At 41.5% G+C, this 19786-nt stretch overlaps 1 protein-coding gene across 2 annotated transcripts in view; it reads right to left on the bottom strand.

Moving 5' to 3' along the window:
• PNPLA2 (patatin like phospholipase domain containing 2) overlaps positions 1 to 17922 on the bottom strand; it is a 55192-nt gene extending 37270 nt beyond the window's left edge. The window contains exon 1 of one of the 2 annotated variants that reach the window (XM_054970839.1): positions 17565 to 17922. In XM_054970839.1, coding sequence (XP_054826814.1) covers positions 17565 to 17751 — 187 coding nt within the window. In that variant the 5' untranslated portion in view covers positions 17752 to 17922. The remainder of the gene's footprint in view (positions 1 to 17564) is intronic. The other variant, XM_054970838.1, reaches the window with a different exon arrangement.
• Between the last annotated feature and the right edge of the window lie 1864 nt (positions 17923 to 19786).

Consider the following 19786-nt stretch of genomic DNA (forward strand, 5'->3'; position numbering starts at 1 on the left):
CTCTGTCTGGAGTTCAGGGGGCGGGGCCACCAGCCATGTGACCATTTTCACCAAGGACCATTTTCAAGAGGTGCCAGAACTCCATTCCACCGTGTTCCCACTGAAAAAAAGCCCTGCTCTTAATAACTAAACGGAAAGGCTGACTTGTGGCAAGCAGAAATATGCAAAATAAAGGGGTGTGTCCCTTTATGTGTATTAATTAATCCAGAATAAACTTCCATATTCTAGATCTGCATATTACAACTCAATATGGCTTAGAATTTACGCAAAGACATAGTGAATGTAAGACTATTACTATTATTTATGAACAACACTGGATTGTACAAGGGAGCACAGAATCACTGGGCAGCAGCAGTTATCATTAGATGAGTGAAACAGAAGTACAAACTCAAGCTCTCTAGGAAGATCTGAGTGGCCTTGGGCAACTCTGACTATTTAACCTCGAAGGGATGTTATCAGGATAGAATCCTGTAGGGCAGATGCACAGATACATTTGTTAACAAACTATTACTATTAAGAGGTAGTTGATTTGCATGTCAGTGTGACCTATGCAAAACAGGCCTACAATAGGTTCTTTTAATCCTTGATGTCTGCCCAATATGTTTATATTTTAGCAGAAAGAATTTTTCCCTAAATACACAATACATGGTATGCATAGCATAAAGCAATGAGGGCCTTTCTTTATTTCATTCAGAAAATGTTATGCCACCAGATCTGCTCAACATGGCTTATCATTAAAATAAAAACAAGCCAACCAACACAATAAAAAGGAGTTGGATTCGTTTTCGTTTTCCCAGCCATGTCGGACGCTCCTCTCCGCAGGTCCGGGAGGAAGCGCCCGAGCAGCCTGACCGGGTGGTTGACCTGCGAGGGTTAACCCCCAGGATTCCCAGTGAGGGGGTCAGGGTCCGGAGCGCTGCGGGAAGAGCCCCCTGAAGTTGATGCAGGGGGTAAATTGCCCGTTTGCTCCTATGGAGGCCGGCAGACTTGCACAGCACATCGCGTGCTGCCAGGCCATGGAGAACGGCAACAAGCAGATTTAAGGTGAAAACCTGTAAGTAGCTAATCCCTTCTGTCATTCCAAGCGTATGCGAAGGATTGGTGGGAGTTGAAGCTAAGAAGGTTCGGGTATCTTCTCCTTCATTGAGTTTTGGAACTTAGTTGGCGGACTCCCCCCCCCCCTAAGATGGCGACGAAAAAGCAGAGCCCTGCTGTGGGCAAATCTGTTTCGGCTGCTTTGCAGGGGAGAGTCTCTTGAAGAGGTGGTTAAACGGTCGGTTGTCAAAGCTATGAAGCCCTTTATTGATAAGCTAAATGAAATTGGTCAAAGGGTTGGCTCAGTTGAGAACGAAGTGAAAACCATTAAAGACGCAGCATCTGGGGCAGAGCAGTCTGCTCGGGAAAACGCAGTACTCATGAAAGCAACAAACAAAGAAGTAAAGCTTTTGGAGAATCAATTGATAGGGTTACAAGTGGATCGTGCTCAGACGGTATTGCGTCTTCAGAATGTGAAGGAGGAGGAGAGTGAAAACTTAAAGGATTTGGTGTTGGAACTTTTGGTGTCATCCGCAAAGGCAACTAAAGAAGAGTTAAAAAGTGATATTCTGGAAGTCCGCCGGACATCTTCAAAATATGCAACGAAGCGTCAGCTGCCTCGCGAGATTATTATCGATTTTTCATCTAAGAAGACTTGGGACACCATCTTATATAATTCGTACAATGTGGACTTGGACTTTCTGGGTAACAAGGTTAAGATATTGAAGGACGTTCCATTTTTAGCTCGGAAAAGAAGATTTAAATATAAAAGGTTTGCAGCTCTTCTGAGGAAGCGTGAAATAAAATACAAATGGTTATTTCCGGAAGGTATCTGGTTCAGTTATAAAGACCAAGCCTACAAGATAACATCGGAAGTACAGCTGAGGGACTTTGTGTTTAATCATCAAGAGTTCCAGCAAGGAGAGGATTTAGAATCTGAAGGGGGGAATGGGGAGGAGGGAGTGAGCGCAGCTACTGTAGCTGTTCAGAGAGAGCTGCGACCGAGACGCGGGGGTGGGGGGAAGAAGACCTGATCCTGACTGTAGTTCGTATTTTATAAGATCTACCAATCTAATAGCATATTAGAAAGTTTAACTTTAAATAATTGCAGTATGAAGGGAATGCAATACTTGTAGATGTAGTGTGTGTGTTTTTATATGTTGTTTCTTCCCTTTCCCCGTTTCCTTTTTTCCTTTTTTGTAGTGTTAGTAATTAAAAATAAAAAAAATTATAAAAAAACAATAAAAAGGAGTTAACAAGAAAATAAAAATAATCAAATAATTCCATTAAAGATATCATAGCTCATCATGACTTGTAGTCCAACTCTAATCAAACATGAAGCTTCCCAATAAAAAAGTTTCTAACAGGTTTTTATAAGCTCACATTAGGAATTAACAAGTAAGTGCCGTCATGTTACCTAGAGCAGGTTCCAAATAGACAACATAGATCCCCACATTTTAAAAGACTGAACAAGCTAGTCTATGAGACGAGCTTCCTGATGCTGGCAGACTAGATGTGACCAAGTGTCATACTACTACAGTTGCCAACCTCCAGGCAACCTCCACCAAAAATAATGATTAAGCTGTTATAATGGTTGGGGGGGGGGAAACGAGAGGCAGAGGAAAGAAACTTCTGCTTGAGCAAAATGATCATGCTGTACCTTGGCAATTCTCAAAGCACAGGCCAGGGCCTACCCGATCCACAGAACCATAACACAATTTCCAAAGCTGTCGGTAAAGCGTACTGACAGCAACAATGTCTAAGAACTGTGAGGGATGAATTATTCTGGGGGCAGATTAACATGGGGATCCTAAATTTTCACCTACCAGTCCACATAGTAGAATTATTTGATTCTTCCACTGAAACACTGACAAAAATCAAATGTCTGAAACAATCTTCTGTATTACGTAAGAAGGGGGGGATCCTGAAGCATATGCCTTTTCTCCCTTATTGTTCCAAAAGCATCCTTTTATTGATAAGATTTATATCTTGCCTTCTCCCCTCATCAGGGCCACCAAGGCAGCTAACAGATTAAAAACATTCATAATAAAATCACAGCTTAAATGGCCAGGAGCCAGTGTAGGGCCAAAACTGGAATTATATGGTTCCCACGACCTACTCTGTTAACATCCTGGCTGTAGTATTCACACCAATTTAAGCCTAGCACTGAGATCTAGAAGATCTAGCACCAAGAAGGTCCTTCCCAAACTTTCAAAATCTACTTCCAATGAAGCACCCTTCTAAGTTACCAACTGCATTCCTTAGCATAAAGAGCAGCTCTGTTAGTTTGCTTTGCATATCAGCTTTTTCTTCTCCCCTACCCTCTGTTGCTCTGTCCTCTTTGCCCTTATATATCGTGTGCATGAGTGTGTGTGTGTACGACTTATGGTTTACAATTTAACTTTGCCCCACTAGTGTTGTGTTGCTCAAGGCAAGTTGCCAGCAATGAAGTCAGAGAGGAATTAGTTCAGTAACATCTCCCCAAAGTAATATAATTGACAAGCAGCATTGCGCTGTTCAAAGATTTGGCTTGTCCAATTATATATACTTGTGGCTAAGCTGTTGGCATGATACATCCTATTGGGCAATACCTGGCGGCAATTGGAGAACGTTCCCATCAGCAGGTTCCCAACAGATTCTTTAGCTTTCCACAAATCAAGCTCTGTGGGAGAAGTTGTGCAACCTGAGTTTGCTTTGTATGATCACTAGCAGAATTTCATTTGCATTCTGCTGCTTTAGCCAGCAGACCCACAGAATGATACCAAGGGATATCTTGTTACACAAACAAAACAACACTAGTGGTCACATACAGTTCTCAGTCCAAACCAGCTCAATGCATCGTTAATAGCTTACAATCTATGCTGGACAACAATACAAAAGTTTGGAAGGAAAACCTTTTCTTGTCCAGACAGCCCCCCCCTCCCCATCTTAGTTTCTCATTCATAGTAATGTACTTCCTAACATCTCAGGTTCATTCACGTGTTGATCTTTCAATGTTATATATTCTATGAAGTGTCAGCAATGCCCGTCCATTCTCTACATTGGACAAACAGGACAATCCCTATGCAATGCAATGCAAAAGAAAAATGGACATAAATCTGAATTAAGAATAACAACACTCAAAAAACAGTGGGAGAACATTTTGATGCTCGGAACATTCCATTGCAAAGAAAAGACACAGGCCATTTCCACATACGTTGAGTAATGAACTTTCAATGCACTTTCGCAATCCTTTTGAAATGGATTTTTTGTTCCACACGTGGAAAACCAGTTTCAAATGTTCACTAAAGAGTATTGAAAGTGGATTATCCAACATGTGTGGAAGCAGCCACACACATGATAGATACAAGCCACTTCAGTTTGATCAGAGGAAAAGTATAGCTCAGAGGCTTGAGCATGATTAAACTCATCTGAGTCATCCCCCCAAAAAAATTAATTAGGGAAGCCCTTATGACCTGTGATAGCCACATATTTGGGTTCTATGTAGTTCTACCTACCTTTTGCATCAAGGCCTGTGGAGCATTACACAGCAACTTGTGCAGGCCCAGGGCTTTGGCCAAGACTTCCTCTTTCTTCCTTTTCAACAATTTCACCAGACTAATTGCAAGGTGCCTTTCCAAGGGCCAAGTCCGAATGACAATTCCTGTAGCACTTAGTCATACCACACTCCTTAGAGATGTCTAAAAAAGCAGGAATCTAGCAGTACCTTAAAGACTAAAAATTTGGTCTAGTCAGAGCTTGAGTCACAGACAGCTCACATTGTGAAAGCTTATATATTAGTATAAATATTGTTAGCCTTTAAAGGTCTATTGCACTTCTGTTTTGTTTTGCTACTACAGACTAACCTGGCTACCTCTCTGGAATTCTTAGAATATTCTGATATTTTGACTGTTACAAAAAATACTGGGAAGGCTCCTCCTGTATACATTAGAAAAGGTAGCTAGTGAGATCTCAAAAAAAGCAATGGTGCATCTGAACTCCTCAAGATAGCCTTCATTTATTTACTTTATTTATACCCCACCTTTCTCCCTGATGGGGTCTCAAAGCAACTTGCCTCATTCTCTTCTATTTTATCCTTACAACAAACTTATGAAGTAGGTTAGGCTCAGACAGGCCCAAAAGCAAACAGAAAGCTCCCATGGGAGAGTTGGGGGAGGGGGTACAAATCTGGATTTCCCAGAAGCTAGTCCAGCAACAGCCACTATACCTCACTAGTGTTCTTTTCTTCTACATTCATAGATAGAGCTCTGATTTCTTGTATTAGATTTATTTTCTTGTTGAAAAGAAATACGAATCACTTATAAAACCTCAAATGCAACAGCAACAGGCTTTGCTTCTCATACCCTCCATCAGTGTCCACAGGATCTGAAAAGAGATTAGCAGATCACTAGCACCTATTGCCCTCTTCTGGGATCATGTGACCATCTCCTTTGTTTGATTATTATACTTTCCAGGAAGGTTAGGAACAACCTTTCATTACATGATGTACTGTAAACACTGCTCCTAGACACAAGTACCAAGAAAACCCGTGACAGCAGACAATGCCTAAGAATGAAAAAAAAGGTAAAAATCTACTTGGCTGACATACAAATCCTACATGTGGTTAACACTGTATTTTTAAAAGTGTTGTAAACTGCTCTGAGGTCTTTGCAGTTGAAAAAAATGTAATGAAATATACACACTCCAGTAACTCAAAATTTTGTATTGTGAAGCAGCTAAGTTTTGCACCAGCAGTTGTATCCTTGTGCCATCAATGCATTCTTTCTGCACATCCCTTCCGCAAATCCAGCAATTTCAGTTTCTCTGGAAGTATTTAATACTCCAGCAAATGCATAGAAAATGTATTGTAGTCGTAAATGTACCGTATTCATAAACTATTTAAAAAGATAAGATAAAACATTAATGCTATAGGCCCCCTCATTAGTATTCCCTAAGAAAGGAGGTTTTAGATTGCTTCTGGGAAATGATCAGATTCCAGTTACTGTGCACCTCCAAGGAAGTGCAGCCACAGAAGATAGGGACTAAACAACTCAGCATAAATCCATAGGACTGCTCTTATCATTTGTGCGGATTCCCCCCTCCCCAACCTTACTGGACACTCAAGTAAACAGCGGAGTTCTCTATTAGTTCACTGCTTTTCCTTGCATTTTTATGGGAGGTATATTTTCCGGGATTTTCATGAAAAACTGGATCTGGCCCAACCCATGTGCAAGATGATATACTGGATATTGTGGAGTTGATACAAGGTATCGGCGCTATTGTTGCACTTTTATCATGGGTGGATCACCTCCTGGTTAAGGATGGAGCTATATTTTCCTGAACCTTTGCAAGAGTTAGAAGACCAGTTAGGATGTGCATCCCTAAAGACTTACGGATCTAGAAGGTTCTAGGATATATTTGGCATTTTTTGCCATCCACTATATTGAAATAAGGGGGGGGGAAGAACCCTGCAAACACACACTAACTTAACCCCAATCCTACAGAATTGCAGCTCTAGGTGTCAGCATTGGGGCCACAAAAGTCATCCTCTGTTAGGGACAGAGCACTTTCAGGGGTGACTGGAACATTATAGCATTCACTCTCTAGAGACTGCTTAGATGCCCTGTATCACTATTTTAGACAATCTGCAAAAAAAAGCTTCTCTCTTCTACCAGGTTTTTCAAGAATTTTTCTAATTAATGACTTAAGGAAGCCATTGCCATAAACCATAAGAAAAAAATCAAAACGCGACTCACTAGAACACTTTGTTCCAGCCACAAACACAATACTGTTTTACTTGCTTTACAAAAACATGAGACTTGATATTGTATTTTACTACCAGTTCCCCTCTCCAGAACCTCATATCAGCATCAACGTGTCAGCATTTCCAAAGTCAAGAAGAACAGAAATACCATTACATATTTTATACGAGACTGAATTGTGTTCCAGTCACATATAACCTCTAAAGTAGCTATGTAACACGCCCCCCACTACATCTGTCTAAAACCAAGTGTCACAAATAAAGATATTTTAGAAGTCAAATGACTAAACATACATTGTTGCAATGAGAGAGATCTCTAAATAACAAATTTTCAATAAACTAGTAAGAGGAAGTTCAATCTAAGGACATAGCAATACTGAGCCATCATTCAATTAAGTGAAACAGCTTGTTTACCTGCTTGTTCATTCTTACACTATTTGCTTTGCATTATGAGGAATTCTTGGTAGATAGCACCTTTTATAGCACCTTCCCAACTCACTGAAGAAGCATTTTGTTGGTAGGGGTGTGGCAAAAGGATGGGTGCTCATATTCAGAGTAGTGCTGTATTACATTTTTAAAATGCTGTTTATCTTTTGTATTTATTTTAAAAGCTGGTTTTAAATTGTTTTAATGTTTATGTGTTTGTTGTAATGGGTTTTAAGATGATATTTTAATTTGTATGTTGTTAATTTGTTAGCTGCCTTGGTGGCCCTGCAAGGGCAGAAAAGCAGGATTCAAAAAATTGTAAATAAATAATGTGCTGGATTTTGTAATGTCATATTTTAAGGGTAGTTGAATCAATCCTACAGTCATTCCCATTAGTTTCAACAGAAAACCATTTCTTCCTCCCTATCCATCATCATCATTATCATTAATAGTCCACCTTTTTCACTGAGAGTGCAGATTTCACAGTGTAAATCAACATGATCAATAACTGGGACATTCAATAATTAATACAATAGGTTATAGGTTGCAGAAATGTGAAAATATGCAAAAATCCAATGCAGAGCTGATACAATGCTGAAACAAAACGTAAGTATTTTGACATGACCTATTAAATGATGAGGAAACCAGACTGAAAAGCACTATACAATGGATATAAGATTTTGAGGAATTGCACACCTCATCCCCATGTTTCAGGCAGAAGAAAAAGTGTCTCTGTTCTAGAGACAATTAAAATTCTCACTTGCAGCATGAGCACAGATATTCATATAGGAGCATTTTCTGCCTTTCCTAGGATTCACAAATGGCAACATTTCCATCTGTCCCCTGTAGCGGTGCCTGCCACTGCATCTTAGCCCTGTCCTGTCTCTGTGACAGTACAAAAAAAAATGTTTTCTCCTGACTGTCTGGTATGAAGATATTGAAGATCACACACCAAGACACATGGTTAAACAGGGTAAGAAAGCCATCTCCAAGTCAATGAGACAGTGCAATATTTAACCGGAACTGCAAATGTTGAGCACAAAAACACCAAAAGGGTTGATCCTGTTCTCAACTGTTATTCTTTTATCTTGCTATTCCCAATCCTTCCTGTTGCCTGGAAAATCAAAACCAGCCTGTGAGGCTTCCACCAGTCCTGAATGCCACAGATAGTTTTGTTCCGATTTGGAGCATTTCCAATATTTACAAAGTGGGCATTGTTAATGTTGGATTGCTATTAGTAAAATTTCAACTGCACATTTCTATTTGTTGGTATGTGTTGAATGAAGGCCTGTGATCTAGCCACAGATCCATATACAGATTTTCAGATGAACATGTATGAACAACACCCCCCCCAAAAGCAATCAGAAACAGACCTTTTAAAAAAACCAACTTTAAGGGTTCCATTAGCAATACCAAGCATGTTCCTTTAATAGCAAGGCCTGATAGTAGAGCATTCGCCTCAGGTAACTGGAGCAAAAAGCACTGCTGACATCACCCTTAGGGGAAGATCTCCTGTTGAACAGTGCCCTTTCTTGCAATCACATGGAATCTTGCTGCCTTATCACCTGATGACATAGCCCTGATCATCAAGTAGCCAGCACCGAGTCCTGGATCAAGGCTGGAACAAAAGGTCTTAAGGAAGACACCAATAAAACCATAGTATATCCTCTTAAGCAAATGCCTGTGGAATGTTAAACATCTTTATCACACCAAACAAACTTGCAACCTTCAACACAGAGTGTACGGAGTATATGTGCTTGAGTTCTCACTACTGAGAATGTCCTTACATGCTTGAATGATTTTGTTGACTGCATCAAAGATTAGGATCCTTCAGAAGACTAGAGTGATTCCCCCAAATAATGTCTTGTTGATGACCATTTTTACTCTAGCACAATCATTTGCCCTTCCTTTAATGAGGCCTTCAAGCTGGTATCACAAGATGGATCTTATTTTATACACTAAAAACACTTTTTGAAAATGTTCTTCAGATCCAGTAGTATACCATGGGGACTTTGCAAATGGGTTGTCAGGCTGCCAGTAAGTATACACATGTATGCATATGTGCATTTCCCAATGCATAGGCCAGATGTTGAAATCACTGGGGAGGTCCATGAACAAACTGAACCTACTCTTTGTATAAATTCCCTTTGTAAAATGTGTGTGATATATTCTTACACTGTATATTTCCAAATGTACTGTTACAACATTAATTTAAGAACAAACACTGGCCTATCTTATAGGTTGTTGAAAAGATTAATTTATATTTTACTTCATTTATATCCCACCTTTTCTCCCAATGAGCACCCAAAATACCTTCCATCATTATCTTCTCCACTTTTCTCCTCACAACAATAAACTGTGGGGTATATTAGGATAAGGATATGTGACTAGCCCAAGTTTCCATGGCACAGTGAGGAACCAAACTGGGTCTTCCAGATTCTAGTCCATCACTCTAGCTATCACACCACATTGAAGTAATGTATGTGTAATTTGAAATCTCTAGTGTTCTAAAAATAAAGCATCATTAATAATAGTAATAGCTACCTACATATCCAAAAAATGCTCAGAATATACAGTATTTATAGGGTAACACATTTGGCAGATGACAAACAGCCATGAATTATCACATAATGTCTCAGTTTTATGAGACATAATATATATTGGGGGGCAGTGGGGTTTCTTAAGTAAAAGGAACAGTCCCATCTACTGAGCTGAGATTGGGAAAGCATAGCTAGGAAGACTGTTAGCCCCCACTGCTATGGTGAGAAAAGCCAGATCTTTACGCTCACGTGTAAAGCAAACTGTCCTTTATTTATCTCTGTTTATTTGGGCAGTTCAACACTGCTCTAGATCTGGGTCAATAAAGGGCATGTTTTTAAAAACAGTATTGAAGAGGGATAAATTAAACTAAAGATTATGGGCCATTCCTTAAATTTTATCCGGGGATAGGTGACATAGCTGGATCTTACACATAGATAGAAGAGAATCACCTGTTGGTAACACATATCACCATTCTCTCCAGAGTTAGGTGAGTTAAATACAACCTTTCAGAAGCAGACAGAATATTTTCTGGGTGTTGCTTCATACATGAGACTCTTGGCAGCTTGAGAAAATGTAGTTATTTGACTTCACAGCATGCTGGTTTTAGCTCTGTCTAGAGTCTTTACATTTTGATATTTCACCTGGGCATATCAAAAAAGTAATTAATGGAGTCAAATGACCTGGTCAATTACAGACCACCTTCAAGCTCATCTTTTTAAAATAGGGTGCTTGGGGAGAGTGGAAGGCCAATTCCAAAAGTTTTGGTTGACAATTTATTTTGACTGGGTCTGAGACTTAATTTTGGAACTGAAACTACTTTGGTTGCTCTGCCTGATAACCTTCAGAGAGAGGGGGGGGAAGGCAAATGTGACTCTTAATTTTCTTGAATCTCTCAATAGCTTTTGGTACCACAGTACACTTTTGTGTTGTCTTGAAGAGCTATATCTCAGAGTCACTGTAGTGGTTCTGGTCCATTCTGGTCCTTTCTAAAGCATATAAAATAATATTGGGGACTACTGGTATTTTCCATGGGATTATCCTATGAGTTCCTTATGATATCTTTCTGCCTCCTACAATCTAGCATTTACCGGGGCGTTTGATGTTATCAGGGTTAGACTCCCTCTGAAAGAGCAACCTTTGCAGCTTAGTTTCTTTCTTGACCAAGGGTTGTTTTTTAACCTCTGCTAGTGGTTGTTATTAGAAGAGCCTTTTACCAGTTCAAGCAGCTCCACCAGTGAAAGCCAGTATTAGAAACAAGGCCACTGCCACCATGATTCATAATCTGAGGACCCCTAGATTAGGCTACCATAATGCCCTCTACAAAGGGAGGTCCTTGAAGACTGTACAGAAAATCCAGCTAGCTTACAATAATGCTGCTTGTTTATCATCCTGCACTGACAGGAGGGAGCATATTATATCAGTGCTCCTCTAATTTCACCAGCCACCCATTTATTTCTGGGCACAATCCAAAGGGTTACACTGATCTTTAAACCAGGTGATTTGAGTCCAAAATACCAGTTCTCATGTGAATCTTCCCACTCCCTAAAATCTGCTCAAAATCAACACTTACCAGGATTAGGCCTTACTAGTGATCACCCAATCTTATATAATGTTCTCTCCCATGATGCTCACCAGTCCCCTTTACTTGTTTTATTTAGAAAGCAAATGAAAACTATTCTCTTGTCAAGTATTTAGGTAAGTTTATGCAATTCAGGATTGGTTTTAATGCTACTGTGTTTTTAATTGTTTAATCACTGGATTAGTAATATGTTTTTATTAAAATCTCTTTATGATTACTGTTTTTATCTTTAGGCAGTGAACCACTTTGGAAACTGTTGTGAGTCATGACCATTTTTCAAAGACACATTTTGTGACAAAAATGTTATTTTCTTCCTTTCAGAAAGATATACGAGATGAGAGTACAACAGATGAAAAATGTACATTAAAATGCAGTTTATTGCTAGTTAAAGAAGCGACAAATTCCTTAACCTTTACTAGTCTTTCTCTGCCTTTATCAGATGGTTACAGAAGAAGCAGCATGAACTATATTCTTAAGCATGAAAGTGAGGAAATACCCTTCACATAGGCCTTAGCATAAATGCCTGTCAGAGGAACTCTCTTTTCAAACCGCTATGAGAACAAAAATCAGTACCACAAACACAACACGATTCATTGCTATTTTCCTGAGGTAGATGCTATAAAAAGATCTGCGTTTTAAGAATTTAAGGACAGAAACTGATTTTTTAAAAAATCTATAAACTGAGCAGGCCATGCCTCTAAACCAGTGAAATAGCAGTCTAAGGATTAATTTTAGTATCACATTCAACATTCAACAGTAACAACAACTGCATTTATAAAGGCATATCTATAGAAAATGATCACACATAGAGGGCAGGCAATGAGGATGTTACAACATACAGATTTTGGATTGAACTGTTAAGAAGCCCATAACATTGGCACACAAAATCAAGAGGTTTTTCCATGTCAGTTTGTTTACATATAGCATACAGGAAAAAAAAGGTTTTGCTATACAAGTTTTTCCCCAAGAGTAATCAAAATTTTAATCCAGAAATACTAAGAGAACAGAGAGTTTACAAGCTGTCCATCTTAGTTTCAACAGAAATCTGTGTTCACCTTTGTGAATTTTCTTCCACGTGACCTGAACAGAGCTTTTTTTCACCATAACTATGGTTCAGGTGCACATAGCTTCATCTTTAAAGCATTTCATGAGTGTATCTCATAACCAGTAAGTCTGGTTATTCCTTGGAGAACTACGCTTCTCACACATATAGTTTTACAAACCTAGGATTCACACAGTAAGCCTATGTTGATCATTAGCATCTCTCACTTTATATGTTTCTATAAGTTTTAATTAAAGTAAACTTGAGTGCTTACACTCATCTTTTCCTAATCACATTTTACATCCATTCATAATTTCTGTTTCATGGGGTCCTTATGTCTATGCCTTCATTTGCTTGTACAAAAGGTGGCTAGCAGTAAGTCCAGGTATGTTTGCTCTCTCATTCACTCTCGCACATGTGCATGCACACACACTTCCTAATTTAAACATTTTGCCCCTGTTGAGGAGCAAAATGGAGACAACTACCAATGTATTTCAGATACAGGCTACTGGCCATATATAAACTCCTCCTCTTAACATAAGATTTGTGAAATTAACACAAACCTTTCAAATGACTTTATCAGGGAATGAAGAACAAGAAAATATTCTTTATTCCTGAGTTCACACAACAGAGAGGGGCCATGGCTCACTGGCAGAAGCACACTTTATAAACAGACAATCCCAGGTGTAATTTTTAGCACTACCATTTAAAATCTTAGTAGCAGGTGCTGAGAAACACCTCTCTCTGCTCAAGACCCAGAGAGCTGCTACAAGTCAGAGCTGATGGTACTAAGCTAGACAGAACAGTAGCAACTTGGTATAAGGCAGCTTCATTTGTAACACAATTTAATGGATTGCCAAGCATAGAATCAAGGTACAATCTATATGACAGACTAATTTGCTTAATGATAAGATTAATACAGATGGAGTAATAAATACAACTCTTCTTGCTGATAACAAGCTCAACTGACACAGTTCCAAGCATCGACATGCACACCAGCAACTGAGCACTTGACAACACACTATTAAGAGGGCAGTGGAAGCAGAGAAGCTGTCAGTAACCAAATCTTCACTTATACCTTCAAGGGCCTGCACTTGCTACTCAACTTATACAACACTTCTGCGAGAACATGAGGTACATGTGAATGACCCACAAATCCATGTTACATATTGTACATAAGTGTACTTCTAAAGCCTGAAGATGGCCTGGATTAGCTGCAACTCACTATCCCAGGATCATAGGCTTTCCAGGGAAGTGCTGGCAGATAGATTATGCCAGCAACATACCTCTTGGTTTTTAAGGCGCAGTATCTTGCAATCCTTCCGCTTCGTATTCCTTTATAGCAGCGATAGACAATGCTGTAACCACATTCAGCATCTTGGGTTGAACGTTCCTCAGGCATGGGACTATAAGATTTAGTTTGGTGCTTTAAAAATATAAGAAGTGGCAAATAGCTTAGGTGACTTATTCAAGGGTATAAAGAGCTAGGAACAGCTAGGCAGACTGTACCTCTTCCCCTGCAAAGGAGGGCATTAGTCCTTATGTAATTCTTAAAGGCCATTGCAGCCCAGCGCTAAGCGGCAGCGCAGGGGAAAGGGGGAAAGGCGACAAAGATCACAACACAGTTGTATGGCGAAATGAAGGCCACAACTTTATTAAAAGACAGCTAAAAGGAACACTGGTGAGGCTTGGGAGTCGGATGCTGAACATCGGCTGTCCCACGTGGCAGCCGATGAACCACCACACCTCCTCAGCCATGCTGAGGGAGGGGAAACCAAGGAGTGGCAGACAGTGGAAACCACGTGGGCGTAAACACCCTTATGTGGATCCCCTGCCACCTAAGACTGAGTATGCCCAACAGCCCCAGTTGACATGCATCCACACACTCACTCCCAAGATTCCTTAAGGGAATCCCCTTACAGGGAGATAGGGCACGCAAGCCCCATCTCCCCCTAAAAGAATCCGATCCCCATGACCAACTGCCCACAGTAAAAGAAAAATACAAGATATAAAACAACTCCCCCCCCCAACTGGAGGGAGGAAGGTGACCTACAACAAGAAAGAAATACGGAGCGGTGGGTGGGTTCGCAGCAATATGTGGAATGAGGAAGCAGAGCCAGCAGCCCCTTATTTAAGCTTTGCAGGTGGACCTGAGAAGTGCCCTCATCTCCCAGGTCCAACCCACACCCCGCCCCCTCCCTGGCCATCTGAGATTGGCCAAGCCCAGGATTTGAAAAATTCCTGGGTGTGGGAGGGGGAGGGCGCGAGGAGAAGAGGTTGCTGGTGAGGAACATGGCGGCTGCCATGCCCCTGTACCCCTCTGCCGCCCCGCAGGCTGCAACTCGGCCCCTAGGTAAGTCTGGGGGGTCAGTCATATTTACATAACTTATGAAATGTATTTCTGTGTTTTGCCACTTTTATCAAGCATATTTCTATTAATTTGGAACCTTAAAACATGAGGGAGTTAATTCTCAGTTTTGACACCTTGAACTACCATTCCACTACTCTCAGTGTTAACTGTTCTACCTATCAATAAATCTATATCCTGGTAATATATTGGTATCAATGTTATTTCCACAATAGATAGGGAAAAAATTAAAGTTACTAGGCAGGCAGTTCCAAGATGTTTATTAGAAAATTCTGAAAATGTTTTGCATCTGTCACATGAAACATAGACACAACTAGAATATTTAGAAAATTGAATGTTTTTGCACCTGCCACAGGAAACACAGACACATCATTCTCATAGTAGCAGGCAGCACTACAGCAAGCCAGGCCACACCTACAGGAGAATGCAGGGGTATGAAAGTTGAAAATATGAAGAAGCTGTGTCATATTGCCAGATCTCTGATCCATCTAGCTCAGTATGTCCATTCTGACTGTCAACAAGACCTATGACCAAAGCACTGAATGTGCCCCTTCCGTTTCACCCAGACAGTTTAACTATCTGCAGATTGAGGGAAGAAACAATCTCATAGTCTCAAGAATACTAGAGAAGCCCACTGTAGCTGACAACAGGTAGAGGATATGGGGAAACTAATGTTGTTCCTGTATGCTTTCAAGGGAAACATTGGCAATTACTCAATAGTTTGGAAGCCAACTGCATCAGCGAGACAGAGAAACTGTAGCATATGAAGTGATCTCAATTATTATGGGAGTCACAGCAAAGAATCAAAATATAGATTTCTCCCAACTTCACCCAAAAAACTATTCAGCATTGGATATTGCTTCTATAGAATACTCCTATAAAAGGCAACTATTGATTCCATGCGAATAAACCCCAACATATCTACAAGCAGGTACCAAATCACTGACAAAGATGTCTGTTAAAACAACCACTGTCTGAAATGAGAAGGATAAGAATTGGTTGTGCCTTTTGCATCTTTTTTCTGCAAAAGTAATTTGAATTTACTGATATTCACTGTATGTGTACAGACTAGTAAGAGGACTTCAGCTACAGAAAAGAGAACCACAGCAGATGCCTCTACAGTGATCTCACTCCCATGAGCAACTTCTGAAGTACAATCACAATGAAGCTAAAATTTATTTATTTAAAGGCATATCTCCAGAATGATAGGAATTAAATACTTGCTTTTGTTTAAATAAAAAAACTGCAGGTTTTAAACAAGGAAAATATCCTAGTGGTGAGCAGAATTGGGGCAGGGAAACCTGCCATGCGGAAGCCCTAGTGCTCCTGTACTTTATCAGAAGCTTAAGCAGCAAAACTACACAAGCCTGTCTCCATGTGGGAAACACCCACAGCAAAGCAGAATTCAGAGTTGATTGTGTCAGTGGAGAATAGCACTGAGCAGAGCCCAATAAAGTCTATAAAAGAAAAAAAAGAGCTCAGTCCTATGCATACGACTTGAAAGCAAGTTTAATAGGACTTGCTCCTAGGTAAGACTACACAGGATCACAACATAAGAGGCTCAGGAACAACTTAAGAAGGAAAAGACAGTAAGAGAAAGCAGAAAAACTAAAACAATCAATATAATCAGGGGAGGCTAACAGCACCTTTATTCCTTTTGGCATAGCTCCTATACTTTTCTGACTGTACTTCTGCACATCACGCATTTTTGAAAGTTTAGGATACATGCCATGGAGGAAGAGCAATTCCCCATCCTAAGCTTGTATTCACATTCAAGAAAGATTCTCTCAGCATCATGTTTTCTTCTTTAGTCAGAATTAAGTCCCAGTAAGGTAAAAGGGGATTACTGAGAAGTAAAGCATTTCAAAAGCTATAGCTCTACGCATATTTTAAAAACATCAAACAGAAACTTTTGGAGGACATTTAAAAGACATGCAAGAAATACATTTCAACTTGAAAACCTATACCTATTAATGTTCTAAAGAGCAGTTGGGACTTCACATCGCAGAGTCTTCTTCCTTTTAGGGGATGCAGATGTGTGTGTGTAAAGTACCATAAAGTTGCTGCAGACTTATGGCAACCCCATAGAGTTTTCAAGGCAAGAGGTGGTTTGCCATTGCCTGCCTCTGCATAATAAACCCTGGTATTCCTTGGTGGAATTCCATCCAAGTAATGACCAGGGACAACCCTGCTTAGCTTCTGAGATCTGACAAGATCAATCTAGCCTGGGCCATCCAGGTCATGGGGTGTTGCATGTAAGTATAGAAACAAAACAAAAAAATCAAGAGAATAATTTATAAGTTACAGTATCTTATTTGTATTCCAGGTCCCAGAAGCAAGGCCAAACAAACCAACAATGGTACAAGTAGCAGTCCAGGATTCATGAATCCTGAATACTATATGCATGGATATTTTAAGATTTTGTGTTTCATAAAAAGCATAGTAGCAAAATGCAGAGCATTTGTTAGATGCCTGTTTGTTACCAAGGGCACCTTTTTACCACTGAGCTTTTACCTTCACAAAAATATTCGTGAGGAGTTCTCCTGCATAGGCAACCAATCACACATTAAGGACACACACAAGAAGGGGCCATAGCGCATTATTACCCGAAGCCCTGCTTCACTGCAAAGATGCCAACGGATTTCACAAGGCTATAAAGCGCTTCTCTAACAAAGGGCTGATTAACTTCCCAACCCCCCGCAGAAGGATAAGGAGAAAGATCTCCGCGCCTGCGTCCCTGCGAAACATCTGAGGAAGGGAGCTCCGATTCTCAGCCGCTTCTACGCCGCCGCGCGTTTGATCAAAGCCTCAGGTGCCCCGGTCCGTCTCTTACCTAAACAGGCTCCAGTGACAAGAGCGGTCGCTGTCAGAGCTCCAGCGGAGGCGCCGTAGATGGTTTTAGCATTCGCGACCAAGAAAGGCGCATGCTCTTGCAGGCAGCTGGCGACCCCGATGTGATACACCCCCAGGAACCCGCAGCCCGCGAAAGAGATATTCCAGGTGGAGCCCAGCGGGAACATCGCCTCTTTGCCGCCGCTGCCGCCGCCCAGGCCCTTGGCGAGGTGGGGCACAGCCACAGAGTCTGCCGGAGAAACCTCGCCTCGTCCCGCTGCACGGCAGAGACAGCACTGAGGCGATCGGACCGAATGACAGTGGGGCGCGGCTGTGTGTCGGTCCACGCGTGTTCTTCTGCAAGGAGTTCAGACAGCAGCGCAGGCTCTGCCGGCTCCCCAGAACGAGCGTCCTCTCGCCGCCGCCGCTTCCCTCAGCGAAGGCCACTCCCTGCTCGCTCGGCTCCTCCTGCACCTGACCGGCAAAATGCAGAAGGAAAGTATTATATGGCGTGCGTGCCTGAAGCGGGGAGGAGCCGCGGTTTGTCACCTTCCTCCCTGACGTCAGCGAGGCCTCCAGCGCGGGCTAATGGCTGCGGGGCAGAGGCGACACCGCCCCTGGGAGGGTGGAGCCAGGAGAGCCTGCTGGTTGGGAAAGGAGGAAGAGGGCGCGGAAACACGCTCCACGGGGTCTCCCTCCTCCCTGTGGCCCCGAAAGCACGGGAGGGGGCGGGGGAGCGACCCGAAGGGGCGTCCAGCCAGGGTCGCGCGGAGCACAGCTGCGGAACGGGCCTGTGGTGGCGCCTTCCTCGAAGCAGCTGCCGTTTAATGACGGCATTCGACCCAGAGAGGCTTGTTTTGAGGGAGGTCTTGGCTGCAGTCCTAAGGACAGAAGCCGGCGCAAATGACGCAGGGTTTATTTCTGCTAGCGCCTAATGGAGATTTGGGGGCCCTGAAAAAAGCCCGGGAAAAGACATTTTTGTTTCCTAGGGCTTCCAAATTTCTGGAAATTTAACTTCTCTGTCGTCTAAAGGAATCCAAGTTGGGAAATCTATCCTGTTATTTGTTTCGGGGATTTCTGCAAGTTTGCACACTCGCCTGTACGAGGCGCTAGAGATTATGTGATTTAACATATACCACTGCTTTCGTGTGTGATAATTGGGATGCCGACTGAGAATAACAGAGCGATATGCAACCCCATGTCCAATTTCTGTGGACTTCTTTGAGGAGGAAAGTTATAGGATATCCTTTTGTCTTTGTAGCATATATAATGGACGTTTGTACGATTCAGAAAAGTATAACGAAGGGAGCTCTGACTCTCGAAAGCTCATACGTTGGAAATTTAGTTGGTCTTTAAGGTGCTACTGGACCCGAATCGTGCTCTAGGAGGAATCTGGGTGTGTATGAGCAACCCATACTCCTCTCCCCCCACCAGTTATGTTCTTCTTTACTATCTGAAAGGAATAAAATCACCTGTTGTGTGCATCTCTGTAGCCTGAGGTAGAGAGGGAAGTGGGCTTGTAACATACAGTTCCTCAATTTCCTTTTCATAATGCTGTTTTTCATTGGGAGAGGCATAGAGTCATTCAGAGCACTCCTGGCCACTGGACCACAGCCACATGTGCTTGCAGTGGTTAGAGTGCTGGACTAGTATCCAAGAGTCCTAGGTTTAAATCCTCACTCTACCACAAAGTTCACTAGGTGACCTTGGGCCAATCATGACCTGTCAGATTTGTGATGAGAATAAATAGAGGGGGAAATCATGTGGTTTGCTCTTAGCTTCTTCAAGGAAGGGCAGGTTAGGAGTGAACTAGGTGGGTCTCTGAATTGCAAGATTTTACCAGGCAAGAAGCAATGCCAATTTGTGTGAGTGATAAACGTCACCCAGCTGCCAACATTAGAGATGGCAGATGACAGGAAATGTGACAGTACCAAGCTTACTTGTTTCCTGTAGTTCCTACAAGCTTTTAAGGATTTGTTGTAGTTATGTTTTAAAGTATATTTCCTTCCCTTGTGTGTGTTCTTAGAGAGCCATCATTTTCTTTAATGATGGTTTGGGATGTATTTATACTCATGTATAGTGGCATGAGTGCTGGGCATCTGCATGTTCTGTTGGTATATAGTGCTTCCTTGTATCTACCCTCTAAAACAGCCAAAGGAAGAGCATTCATTCTTGCTGTAGTAGTAGTAACTGCACCTATATACCACTCTTCTAGACAGATTA

The sequence above is a fragment of the Eublepharis macularius genome, chromosome 2, assembly GCF_028583425.1.
Source record: "Eublepharis macularius isolate TG4126 chromosome 2, MPM_Emac_v1.0, whole genome shotgun sequence".
NCBI lineage: Eukaryota > Metazoa > Chordata > Lepidosauria > Squamata > Eublepharidae > Eublepharis > Eublepharis macularius.